This window comes from Peromyscus californicus, unplaced genomic scaffold (assembly GCF_007827085.1).
Source record: "Peromyscus californicus insignis strain IS unplaced genomic scaffold, ASM782708v3 Scaffold_15__1_contigs__length_86483966, whole genome shotgun sequence".
Lineage (NCBI taxonomy): Eukaryota > Metazoa > Chordata > Mammalia > Rodentia > Cricetidae > Peromyscus > Peromyscus californicus.
The window spans coordinates 19,805,006-19,818,110 of NW_026294447.1; the positions used below are offsets into that span (position 1 = coordinate 19,805,006).

The window sequence follows — 13,105 nt, forward strand, 5'->3', positions numbered from 1 at the left end:
ATGTTGAAACAGCTCAAGGGGAGAGGAGACACAATGTACCACGACACCACAAGTCCTTGGCTGATCCACCCTATGAGGCTAAAACCAAGGAGACTGTCGAAATAAGGAAATAATATGTCAAGCCACCACTTGGAAATTGAGGTCACAAATGAGGCAAAGTGGGAGGCTGGGAATAAGGGGAAACATAACAACCTAGTGAGTGCCCTTGGCAGTCTATTTCTCATAAAAGGGTTTAGTGTGGTACACACAGAAAGAAAAATAGGTGTACTGAAAATTTAAAGAGGTATTGAAAACTAAAATAATATTGTTATAAAGGAGAGAGAAGAGACTAGACATACTATAACTGTGAGTACTACGGATAAAAGCCACTGCCATCTATAGTTTTGCTTTCTCTGGTTTCTCCTGTCAGTATTTAACCAGGGTCTGAAAATACAATTTGGAGAAACCATTCATATGCATACAAGTATGCCATGCTCTGATTAGTGGGATATAATCATAAAGTGTCCTTCTGTGTCCTGAGCATCAGATCCATTGTTAAGCTTCTTCGGGGCTTATGTTCAAGTCACACTTACCCTAAAATGCACCTGGTTCCTACCCATTCCATCTCTTCATGTAGGCACTGTACCATCTTCCTACATCATAAGAAGGATGAATACATTATGATAAAACTATATTCACATGGATTCTATTACAGGATGTTACAATAACTTTGTCATCATTAATTATCACTGATAATTTCATACAGTGACTAATTTATCCATTGGACTTCATTATAGGTATATAAGTATTAGAAAAGTGCATTGATTATACAGGAGTTGGTACTACCTATGGTTTCAGGCATCCTCTGGGGGGTATGAGAATTTACCCCAAGGTCATATAATATGTAATCCCACACTTTCAGATACCTGCAGATAACTGTAAAACTGGACAAAAAAAAAACAAACCCCATTCAGACTGGAGTATTTCTATGTCAAATGCAGTCACAAAAAAATATACACTGAGTACTAAAGCCCAGAGCTTTTACAACTATACACTGAGTACTAAAGCCCAGAGCTTTTGCAACTCTACCTACTCACACTGTTAGGACTGGGGTGATCTTACTCATAATTAATTTTGACTTCTGAAAAGTAAATACAACTTTCGATGTATAATATAGCATGTGAGCTGTAATACTCTTCTCAAGAGCTTTGTTTCATATCTTGGGTATTTCAGAGAGGGACCCAGCTATGTGAAGCAACAGACTGTTCTATGACATGTAAATGGTATGATGCCATGGGAGTCAATCATTTACACTTTCTAAATAGAAATAAGGTCATTTCCACAATGTTACCATGTTAGTTTTTTAGGATTATGTTTTAGGCACCATTAAGAAAAAACAGGGTCACTAAGTCATGATTTTAGTTTTAGTCAGGGTTGTGAAGTTATAGGCTGGGCAGTGGCAGTATTATCCTATTTAATATTTTATATTTTCCCCATCATTTTGGAACTTTATACGTCTCTCAGGCTGTCTGGAACTCGTGGCAATCCTCCTGCCTCAGCTACCTGTATGCTGCAACATACTGTATAAGCAAGAGCTTTCAGCATTGCCTTAATCCAGCTGTAGTCTGAGTAGCTGCATTAAACATTTTTATTTGTTCTGAGAGAGAAGAGGACAGTGGTTCTATAATAAAGATAATGTGAATGGATCCTGAAAGCCCATTGCTGTCCCCTATGGTTGACACACCCTCAGTGCTTCCTGGAAATATCAGCTTTTCTAACTGAAGAAGGAATTTTTCACACAAGCCCTCAAGGATTTCAGCTCATTGGTTCTAAATGGAAAGACTAAACTGAGGTAAGTAGCGTGAACAGTGGTAGAGTGTCAGGCTCTAGTAAAAGCCCTATTTCTGCACAAGATGGGAGATTAAAATGTGCATTGCATAGATATTTCCAATTGTTCTGCTACCTTGAGTCATGACAAATGAAGCAATGTGCTTTAAATAATGTCATATGTTTCAAAGGCATGCAGTCTAATGGCAAAGAGTTTTCTCATAACTGCCCCTGGTGTGCATAGTGTGGAGGTGTGTTGTTTTGTTGTTTTTGATGTTGTAGTAGTTGTCCTGGTCTCTGGGTGTATGTGGTATATATACATATGTGCATGCATGTGGAGGCAAGAAGTCAATGTTGAGTGTCAACCTCAATCACATCGCCTAATTTCCTGCAATATAGTTTCTCATCTGCCAACAAACATCATGTATCTGCTTGTCCAGCCTGCCTTTCCTAGCATTGAAATTACAGATGCATGATGCCAAGTCCAGCTTTTTACTTGTGTTCTGAGAGATCTGATCTCAGGTCTCAAGCTCATGTGACAACCATTTTATTAAATGAACCATTTCCCCAGCCCCTTAACTCTCCATTTTTTTTAATGATAGAATTCTTGCCCTATATGAAAGGAGAGGAAGGTGCCTTCAGCATAGAGACTAGAAACCTATTTTCAAACCAATCATTTCATGGATATAACCTGGAGGAGTATAGGGCAACAGAGACAAGACCTAGTAGGTACTCAAGGGATGCTAAAACCATCCTGTGATAAAGTCAGTTTTTCATAGGAATTTGGAAAGTACAGGTTCAAAGTTGTACAAAAGTTTTGATGAATCTTCTAAGAATTTCTTTTTAAATCTTGCTTAACCTGACATTCTTCAGAGTTATCAGATTTGGCTCCCTGGGAATGTCTGCCTAGAGGCTGCGAAAAGCAAACAATATTACAGCTAACATTTACTGCAGTTTTACGGTACAGATGTTCTTGAGTGTTTTACATGTTTGCTCTATTTTTGTGACAACCTACAGTGTAGGCTGTCGCCATTTCACAGACAAGGAAATCATGAATCATTAAATTATTTGATGAGGATGTTGGTAGCCAAGAATAGGCAAAGGCATGAGCCCAGATGGTCTGATTCTGAGAACCGCTCAATCATTGTTCATAGCACTTTACCTACAAGCAAAAAACAAACAAACAAACAAAAAAACTGAGACTCCAAGTCCTATTCATGCATGCGATACTTTATCTAGCATAAGATGCATCTTTGATTCAAAATACCCAAACCTCAGAGGTATTACAAACTGAACCAATCATAAAGAAAATCACAGGTTCTCTATGTCCATGAAATGAGTTCATCACTCGAGGAGGACCTGACTACTTTGGCAACTACACTGAACAATACAAAAGAACACCAAGAGGAATAGGGAAGAAAATGCTGACACTCTCAGGTGGCTCTAGCTCCCCCTCGAGACATCTTCCACTTTTCTTTTTCTTTTTCTTTCTTTTTTCTTTTCTTTTTTTTTTTTTTTTTTTTTTGTTTTTTTTTCGAGACAGGGTTTCTCTGTGTAGGTTTGGTGCCTGTCCTGGAACTCACTCTGTAGCCCAAACTGGCCTTGAACTCACAGAGATCCGCCTGGCTCTGCCTCCCTAGTGCTGGGATTAAAGGTGTGCGCCACCACTGCCTGGCTCTTTTTCTTATATCAACTACTTCCAAATAGTTTTCATAACTCTTTAATTTTATATCTAACACATGGTCCTCTCTGCCTCCACTTCAGCCCCTGTGTCACTGGCTGAGACCAAGCCAGGAACACCTTCTCTCCGAATAGGACACTGGCTTTTTGATGAGGCTTTTGAACATGAAGCACAAACAAATACATATGGAAGGAAGCAATATCCCATGAGAGTGAAAATGGAGCACAACCTTTTATAAAGATACAAAAACGTTCAAAGGAGCTGATTTCAAACTGGTTGAATTTGTGGAAATATTGTCCGTGACTCTTCCTGATGTAAGCATCTATACAACACAGACACATGCCCATGCACATGGACATAAAACTATATTATTAGAGAAGACCAAAATAAATGTACCAAGAAGGCTGAGTCCTGTAAATATGGTCCTGTAACCCATTGGATTTGCTCTGGCTAAATAATCAGGCTTCCATAACACATCTATCATGAAGAATACTGTAGCTGAATTCCATGACCATTATTTCACAGTTATGTACCACGTACTTGAACCTGGGCATGGCTTTGATGCTGCCAAGAGAAATGTCCATGGGTAGTGTTTCCTGCTTCAGAACAGTGGGTCTAAAATTAATCCATTTCTTAACATGGAGCAATTGTCAAAGTCAGGTGTGTATCCTAGGGCACTGTGATGCAGCTACTCCTCTTTTTCTTCCCACCCAATCTACCCACTTCTGAGCAATATTTTCCTTACCACTGGGTCAAAACATGCTAGTCAGAGAAATCATATGTTCCAGAGAGGGAGATGAAAGCCAACCAGTTAGCCAGCAACAGCGTGGTTCACTATGAACTGTCAAAGCAGCTTGAGGATGATAAAAGACCTCAGAAGTCACAAAAAAAAGAGAAATCACTGATGTGAGATGAGAGAAAAATGAATAACCTTTCTCAAAGTTACATTTTTCCCCTAGATTTTCTCTCACTTTTTGCAGAGATTTTATGTCAGAAAACATTTCCAATGGTGAAACATTAAATATAACAAAAAATATAACATTGTATTTATACCAAAGGAAAATATTAAATTTAATTGTGGGAAGAAAAAGATCAGACAATTTTGGTAAATAAAATTTAAAGGTAAAACCAGAGTCTTCAAGAGGAAAATGCTGTGGGATAATGCTTTTGTACACTAGTTTAGTAAAACAATGATTGGCCACGAGCCAGGCAGGAAGTATAGGCAGGGCAAACAGAAGAAGAGAATTCTGGGAAGAGGAAGAGCTAAGTCAGGAGTCACCAGCCAGACACAGAGGAAGCAAGATGACAAGGCAGAACTGAGAAAAGGTACCAAGCCATGTAGCTAAACATAGATAGTAATTATGGGTTAATTTAAGTGTAAGAGCTAGTCAGTTATAAGCCCGAGCTAATGGCCAAGCAGTTATAATTAATATAAGCTTCTGAGTGATTATTTTTTAAGTGGCTATGGGACGGTGGGTGGGAGAGATTTGTCCTCACCACAGGGCTGGGCGGGACTAAAGAAAACTTCTGACTACAGGAAAATGCCCATAGTTTATTAATGCTATGCCACTCACCAGTCAAAAGGCAGATGTAGTGCTGGTGAAAGTGAACCTCAAGAACACCTCCAGGAAATGGCATGGATTATAGGTAAAGCATAAAGTACCATTCATTTTTAGCCTGGATCAAACATGGAGCATATGAGACAAGATCCTTTGTCCCATAACCTTCAGGGCCCTAGGAAGTCTCATTTGTCCTCTTTAAATTACACTGCTGTGTAATCCTGTTCAGGGAGCTAATCACTAGAGGAAAAGGAGGACAGTGCTACCTGTCAAGTTCACAGGTAAGAGGAAGGCAACTAAACAAAATTTAATATCTACATCTCTGATATCTATTTATCTGTGTAGCTATGAATCTATCATCTATCTATCTATGTGCATTTATGTATATGTATATATGAATATACCACAAATATACACAAGTAAAATGGAGAGAAAAAGAAATTAAATTTAGAAACCCAATTTTCAAAAGTCCTGTTGCATCTACTTTAGGAGGAAGTGTGGTGGTATTGTGTTCTCCAAAATATTGTGTACCTTAATAAACTTATCTGGGGTCAGAGAACAGAAAAGCCCCAAGATACTTAGGCTAGAAAATGTTAGCCCATGCCTTTAATCCTAGCATTCCAGAGACAGAAATCCTTCTGGATCTCTGTGAGTTCAAGGCCGCATTGGAAACAGCCAGGCATGGTGACTCACACCTTTAATCCCAGAAAGCAGCCTTTAATCCCAGGGAGTGGTGGTAGAAAGCAGAAAGGTTTATAAGGTGTGAGGACCAGAAACTAGAAGCATTTGGCTGGTTAAGCATTTGGCCTGGTTAATCATTTTGGCTAGTTAAGCATTCAGGCTTCTAGCAGCAGCTCAGCTGAGAGCCATTGGGATGAGGACACAGAAGTTTCTAGTCTGAGGAAACAGGACCAGCTGAGGAATTGGCAAGGTGAGATAGCTGTAGCTTGTTCTGATACTCTGACCTTCCAACATTTTACCCCAACAACTGGCTCCGGGTTTGATTTTATTAATAAGACTCTCTAAGATTCATGCTACAAGGAAGACTCTCTGATGTTGACTAAATAAGGCACCAATCTATGACTATAGCAGAATATCATTAGGGGTCATTTTATTGTTACTTTTATTTTAAGCCCAGTAGTCTTTGGTTTTACCCAAGGTCTCTGGGCTATCTAGTGTCTGGTTCTTGGTCACCCAAGCACTGTGGGGTGTGGGTTCTATCTCATGGAGTGTGCCTTAAGTCAAATCAAACATTGGTTGGTAATTCCCCCAATAAGCTCTATGTCACCAATGCCCTAGCATATTTTGTAGCAGGACAGATTGAGGATCACAAGTTTTGTGGCTGGGTTGGTGTTTATGTCTCTCTTTTGGTAACGTGCAGAGCAACTTCCCATGCCAAAGACACTAGAATATTGGGGCAATGATTCTAAAAAATAAATAAAGAGACCCATGGCCAGACATTACACACACAGAGAGACCTTGGAACACACAGTTCTAAAATAAGATGTCTTCATCAAATCCCTCTTCTAAGAGTTCAGGGAACCCTGTGGAAGATGAGGCAGAAGGAGAGTGGAGGGCACCAGGAAAATAAGACCCGCCAAATCAACTGAGCTAAGCTCATATAAACTCAGAGACTGAAGCAACAAGCATGGAACCTACACACACCTGCATCAGATACCCTGTGTATATATATTATAGTTTTCAGTTTAGTACTTCTTTGGGACTCTTGAATGCATGAATAAGTAGGTACAATTCTTGTGCCTTCTCTTGGGGCTCTTTTCCCTCTGTTGGTTTGCTCTGTCCAACTTCACTGTAATGGTTTGTTTTATCTTACTGTATTTTATTTTGTTATGTTTTGATACTTAAAAAAAGAATAAGAAAAAAATTAAAACCTGGGGAAAAAAAGAAAGTCCTCATGCATGCCTAGGTATTAATATCCACAAATTACAGTCAGAGAACAGAATACCTTATTTGCAGAGTAGGCTGGCTGCAGGTTTAATATGAATTATGGTAATAATACATGCCACAAATGATTTCTCTGAATGATTTGTTTGAGATAACCCCTAGCATTCAGTATAAGAACACTCAGAAAAGTACTTCTAAGTGATAAGGTGCAGTAAGCAAATGCCAGAAATCCACAGAGAATGGCAGCACAGATAAGCACATGATTGCTTGAAAATTTAATGAAAAATCATCAAAGCTTTTGCTTATTATTTTTATTTAGCAATTTACCAGACACATAAACAATAGAAAATGATTTCTTTGGTAAAATGAAAATTTATCTTGTGATCACGAGCTATCCAATGCGGGTAGGGCAAACAAGGACTTCATATAACCAAGACGTAGAGAATGTGCAGAGACAAAACATGAGTGGAAGCAAACAAGGCAAAGCAAACGAAAGAAACAGATACAGGGAATGAAGATCAGGACACCCACGGACAAGCACAGATCAGGTAAAGAACTCCAGGAAATGAAGTCTAGAAAATCTGAAGCAATGGATTTCCTTTAGTCAGAGAGACAGCAGCCACTAAAGTCAGGGAGCAGAGAGGAGCCATGTAACTCCAGTTTCTTAATCGTAACTCCACTTTTAAAAATGAACAGTAAAAATCCAGACACAGTTATGATCTCTGCCTCAGCCAACCATCACCACAAGAATGGGTGAAGCAGCTTTTCAAGGATGCTATATTTTAATGTGAAATTCATCCATTTTCTTTTACTGTATGGATAGGTAGAGTACTAACAGCAATAACTTTTAAATTGAAAATTTTTAAAATTTGAATTTTAAGACCCAAATCAAAGCTAGGGAAGACAGAAACACAGCAATCACTGGGAATGAGTTAACTAGTATCATAGACTTGGTGAGACCTCATCAACCTACCCTGCTTTTGGTCTTAGCATTCCATAACAAATCAAAAACTCTTTCTGTAATTCTCTATTGGCTTCTAGATATTTGGGAACCTGATGGGCACCTCAGCATCACTATAGCAATAACTGTTTGTGCTGCTGTCCAAGTCATTCAAGTTGCTAAACAGAATGTGTTAATGTGGGTGTGAGTGTAAGTGAGGGGATAGGTGTGAGTATGGGTATAGGTGTGAGTGTGTTAGAAACTGGGAGAAAGCACACAGTAGGAATATATAATAGAGTCCTTACTAGGAGTGAAAAATGGCAAATTCTCTCCCACCTTTCTTCTATTTGGAAAGAGTCTTTTTTTATGTAGCCAAATCTGACTTGGAACTCCCTCTACTCAAGTTGGCCTTGAACACATGATCCATTTTTCTCTGTCTGACATGACTTTCCAAAATAAGTTCATGTAGTCAGAGCTAAAACATATTTCATGACACAAACCAGTACATTATATATGTTTTATGTTACTTAATAACCTAGGTCCAAGAGTTCTTCAAACAGAAATAATTAATCTAGAGGCATGGAAAACAGGATCCTACCTGACAGGACCACTTCAATAAGATCTCCTTCCTGGATATCACTTGCCGTTTTCACCAGCTGAAGGATGTTTTCACAGGTAGGATCATGACGGAAAAGCAGGATCTTATCATACAGTCCATAGAAACCACATTCGGGGAACTGCAAATGCAAGACCACAATAGTTTAGATGTCAAAATCTTCCTAAATATTTTGTCTTAAAAGAAAAATAAAATAAATGTCAGGGCACAAATACAAGCTAATTAGAAAAAGTACACACATCTAGAACATTCAATTAGAAGAAAATGAATGTGAGACTTGGTAGTCAAAGACTTCTGTAGGAGGAGAGAAGCTGTGCGTTGTGAGGCCAATAATGAATGACCAAGCAGTTTTCTAATTAACAAACAAAGAAACAGAAAAAAAAATTCAAAGAAGTTTCTATAGTAACATAACATGATTAAGAAACATACTGGGCATACTAGGTGGTATGAGGATAACAATGCATTTTCTCACCTAAAACAGGAATCAGCTGATTAAAATTCTGTTACACAACACTTGACAATTCGGCAAACAAAACAAAACAAACAACAAACAAACAAAATCAAGTCAGCCTGTTATGACATATTGCAGAATAGACATGACTCAAGGAAGCTAAACACACTGTAGGCACAGAAGAGGAATCTACATCCTCTGACCTAAGACAGAACCATGCTAGACAACAGTCCTCTCCTTTGGCCCTCCTCACTACGTTCCTTGCTTTCCTTCAGGTTGTCAACCCAAAGCCATAAGAGCACTATCAAAAAGGGTTTTCCGGTCTAGTGTGAAGGATTTTCACTAAAACAAATGAGCTACTGATACAAATGAAACTTTGGGATATAAAGACCTGCTGACACATGGCTTTCTTGAGGGATGACTGATGGTTGTTATCTTTCAAATAGTCAAGCTTTGTAATCTGATGGGGACAGTCATAAAACAGAGAAGGAAAAGGCTCCCTTTTTGATACTGGAATTCCGGTTGAATCTCACACCCATGTCAGTATATGTGACCGAAAAGCAGAGACATATGCCTAGAGTCCCATCATACTGAAACCAGAAGAAGGAAAATTGGAGAATTGTGGGGTCTGGGCTAGCTTCTCTCACATACTGAGTTCCAGACCAGCCTGGGCTGCATAGGGAGACCTTGCCTCAAAACTCAAAATTTGGAAAAAGTGGTCTGCCTTCTACTGTAATAAATGTCCAGCATCTAATATTCTGAAGAAAAGTGAAAAGTATTATGAATCCATCTTTTGCTTATTCATAAAATTAGGGGCTTCATTCATGTGAGCCATTTTGTATAAATTAAAAATAAATATATTCAGAACATTCTGGGCTTTTAGGAGTCTATGTTGATGACAAGGCTTAAAACTACTTCTGCATGTCTCTTAGACTTTCCTAAAATAAACACAGCAGCTGAAATGATGTCACCGCTTCCACTGTGCTAATTAAAAGGGAAAAAGTAGTTCACTTTTTAAAAATGTCTTCAATAATTTCATCATAGCACTGGAGAACAAAGAGAAAACAGAAATACCACTTTCCTCAGTCTTAAAAACAATGGACAAGTTGAAATTATTCTAAAAAAAAAAAACTACTTTCTTGAAGAATAAAACATACTACATAAAATGCACATAAGCACATAGATCTAACAGTTTTAATGAGCATCAATATTCATGCAAACAAAGTCATAAGCAAGCCATGAAGCATGTACACTGACCTTCTCCTCTGCCCTGTCCTTTCCTCTATCCATTCGCCACATAATCTCACCATGGGTACAGAGTTCTTCTCTGTCCCCACAGACAAGTTTATATGGTACCATTCTCACATAAAGGAAATAGCACAGTATTCTCTAGGTACTTTTTAACCTTATGGCTTCCTTTGCTAGTTATAATATTACTTGGATGCATTCGTACATACTGCTTGGATATTGTTTATTTGTATTTCATTAAATGGATCTAGCATAATTGTCCATTCACCCACAAAGGGACATCTGTTTTTCCCCCCTAATTTATGGCTGTTACAAATAAAAAGTTTATAAACATTTATGTACAAGTGTTTTAGTGGGCATATGTTCTCATTTCATGTGGGTAAACACCTAGGAGTAGTATTGCTCGTTCTCATGATGAGTGTGTGTAGGTGTATGTGTCCATCCTTATGCCAGAAATAAGGTATAATAACTCCTCCTTCGAGTTCCTTCCCATGCAAGGTAATTTGGAAATTATATATTGTATTAAGTTATATTACTCATAATCCACATGAATTTAAATATCACCTCGTCAATTTCTACACAAACACAAAAATTGCTTTATGATTTTTCAGTGATTCTGCATAGATTTATTTGGGAAGAAATACAGTATTCCATATAGGGTCTATTAGGAGCCAAATATGGCCCTATACATTAGGTACATTTTAATTTATCTGGACAATATTTTGTAGTTTTCAGTATATATCTATATCTCTATATATGTGGTATGCATACTGAAATATATAGATAAATATATCTTAGGCATATTTAGTAAGTTTATCACTAGATGTTTAATACTTTATGTGACTATAAATAGTAACATTATGACAAATATAATAAAATTCAAACTTCTTAGAGTATAATTATAAAACCATTAAAATGTATAACATACACATAAAATACATATACATACAAGTACATGCATACATATAACCACATGCTATATGTATGATACAGATAATAGATACTTGAGAGATAGATAGATAGACAGGTAGATAGATGATAGATCAATAGATAGATTATAGATAAATGATAGATAGACTGACAGAATGATAAACAGCAAATAAACAGATAGAGTCAAACAAACAAGAAAGACAGACAGATTAATACTCAAACAATAGCCAAGACCTAGAATAGACCCACCACTCTAATACCTCCTCGTGCTGAGGGAAAGTGGTCAACCATTATATTGACAATCTATTCTCCCAGTCTTAGAAACTGTCTTTTGTCTCTGTAATTTGGCCTTATTGAGGAAGTCAAGGTAACTGGGGTCATGAAACACAAATTTTCAATTCAAACAAAAAGGGGACACGGACACACACACACACACACACACACACACACACACACACACACACACACACACACACAAAGAAAAAGGAAGTCATGAATCTGGGAAAGGGACTGGAAGAGAAGACAGGGTACTAGTGAGAGGAAGGAAATAAGCAAGAGTAGGGGGAGGGAGTAACTCAAATGCATTATGGACAGGTATAAAATTATGATGCTACTAAAGAAAAAAAAACTTTAAAAAATGAAGGCAAAAAGCTAATAACATACAATAAACACTAAAAATAAGACAAATGTCCTAGTTAGGTTTCTATTGCTGTGATAACTATCATGACCAAAAGCAACTTGGGGAGCAAAGTGTTTTCTTGGCTTACAGATTACAGTCCATGATCAGACTGTTCAGGGCAGGAAGTGAAGCAGAGGTCATGGAGAAATGTTGTCTACTGACTTGTTACCCATGACTTGCTTATCTGGTTTTCATGTAAAACAAAAGACCATCTTCCCAGGGAACTGGGCCCTTCTATGAACCATTAATCAAGAAAATGTGCTATGGACTTGCCTACAGGCAATCTGATGGAGACATTTTCTCAATCAAGGTATCTCTTGCAAAATAAGCTTAGAGCTTGTCAGGTTGACCATAAAACGAGCCAGCACAATTGACCCCTTGTTAAATTGACACATGAACACACCACTATTCAACTATAACCTTTCCTTTCTTATTTGTCCCTAAGATGTCATGTTAATACAAAGATTACAATGTAAAATACAACTTCCAAAGTCACACAGTCTTTAAAATTTCAAACACTTTAAAAATACAGTATGTTTAAAATACCCAAAGTTTCTTAATTGTGGATTCCTGTAAAATCAAAGATAGTTGCATACTTTCTCTTCTAAACGGGAAGAACCAGGACACAGGTACAACAAAATCAAAGTAAAACCAAAACTTCCAACAGTATAAATAGCTCAGTTTCCACAATCTTCAGGACTCCAAAATGCATTGGGGCTACCCTTCTCTGGATTTACCATTCACAGAGTACATAGTTTGTCTCATAGTCTCAGGCTGGCTCCACTACACAGGTGCTACTGTCCTAGTCTCCCAGAATCTCCATTATGCTGGTGTCTCCAACGCAAATGAGGCTGCACCTTCACCAATGGCCTCTTCCAGTTGCTCTTCAAGGACCCCAGTCCTGCCACCCAGCCCCAAACCCCAATAATTCTCCATGACACATTCATGCTCTTCTCAACCACAGCTGATTTGTCTATATCAGCTAACCAATATCAACTATTCCATTAAAGCAAAGGTTTTACTTTAGCATTACTGCTTTTTTATCCCATATCCTCAGCAGATTCTTAATTAAAAAAAAAAGCACAGGAACACCCCCAATGGTGTCTTTGTTTCCCTTTGAAATACACAAGCCAGGCCTCCATTATCTGCATCTCTCTCAGCAGTCTCATATTCCAAGCACTCACAACAGCTCATTAAGCTTTTAGCACTCAATAGGTTTTCCAGCTAAAAGTTCCAAACCCATTCCACAATCCTCCATTCCAAAACAACATAGTCAGGTCTGCCATAATA

General features: G+C 38.0%; 1 protein-coding gene across 3 annotated transcripts in view; it reads right to left on the minus strand.

Annotated features, from left to right (window-relative positions):
* Positions 1 to 13,105, minus strand: part of Prkd1 (protein kinase D1) — a 330,150-nt gene that overhangs the window by 143,657 nt on the left and 173,388 nt on the right. For all 3 annotated transcript variants that reach the window (XM_052738466.1, XM_052738465.1, XM_052738464.1), the window contains exon 2: positions 8,490 to 8,628. In XM_052738466.1, the coding sequence (XP_052594426.1) occupies positions 8,490 to 8,628 (139 nt within the window). The remainder of the gene's footprint in view (positions 1 to 8,489; positions 8,629 to 13,105) is intronic.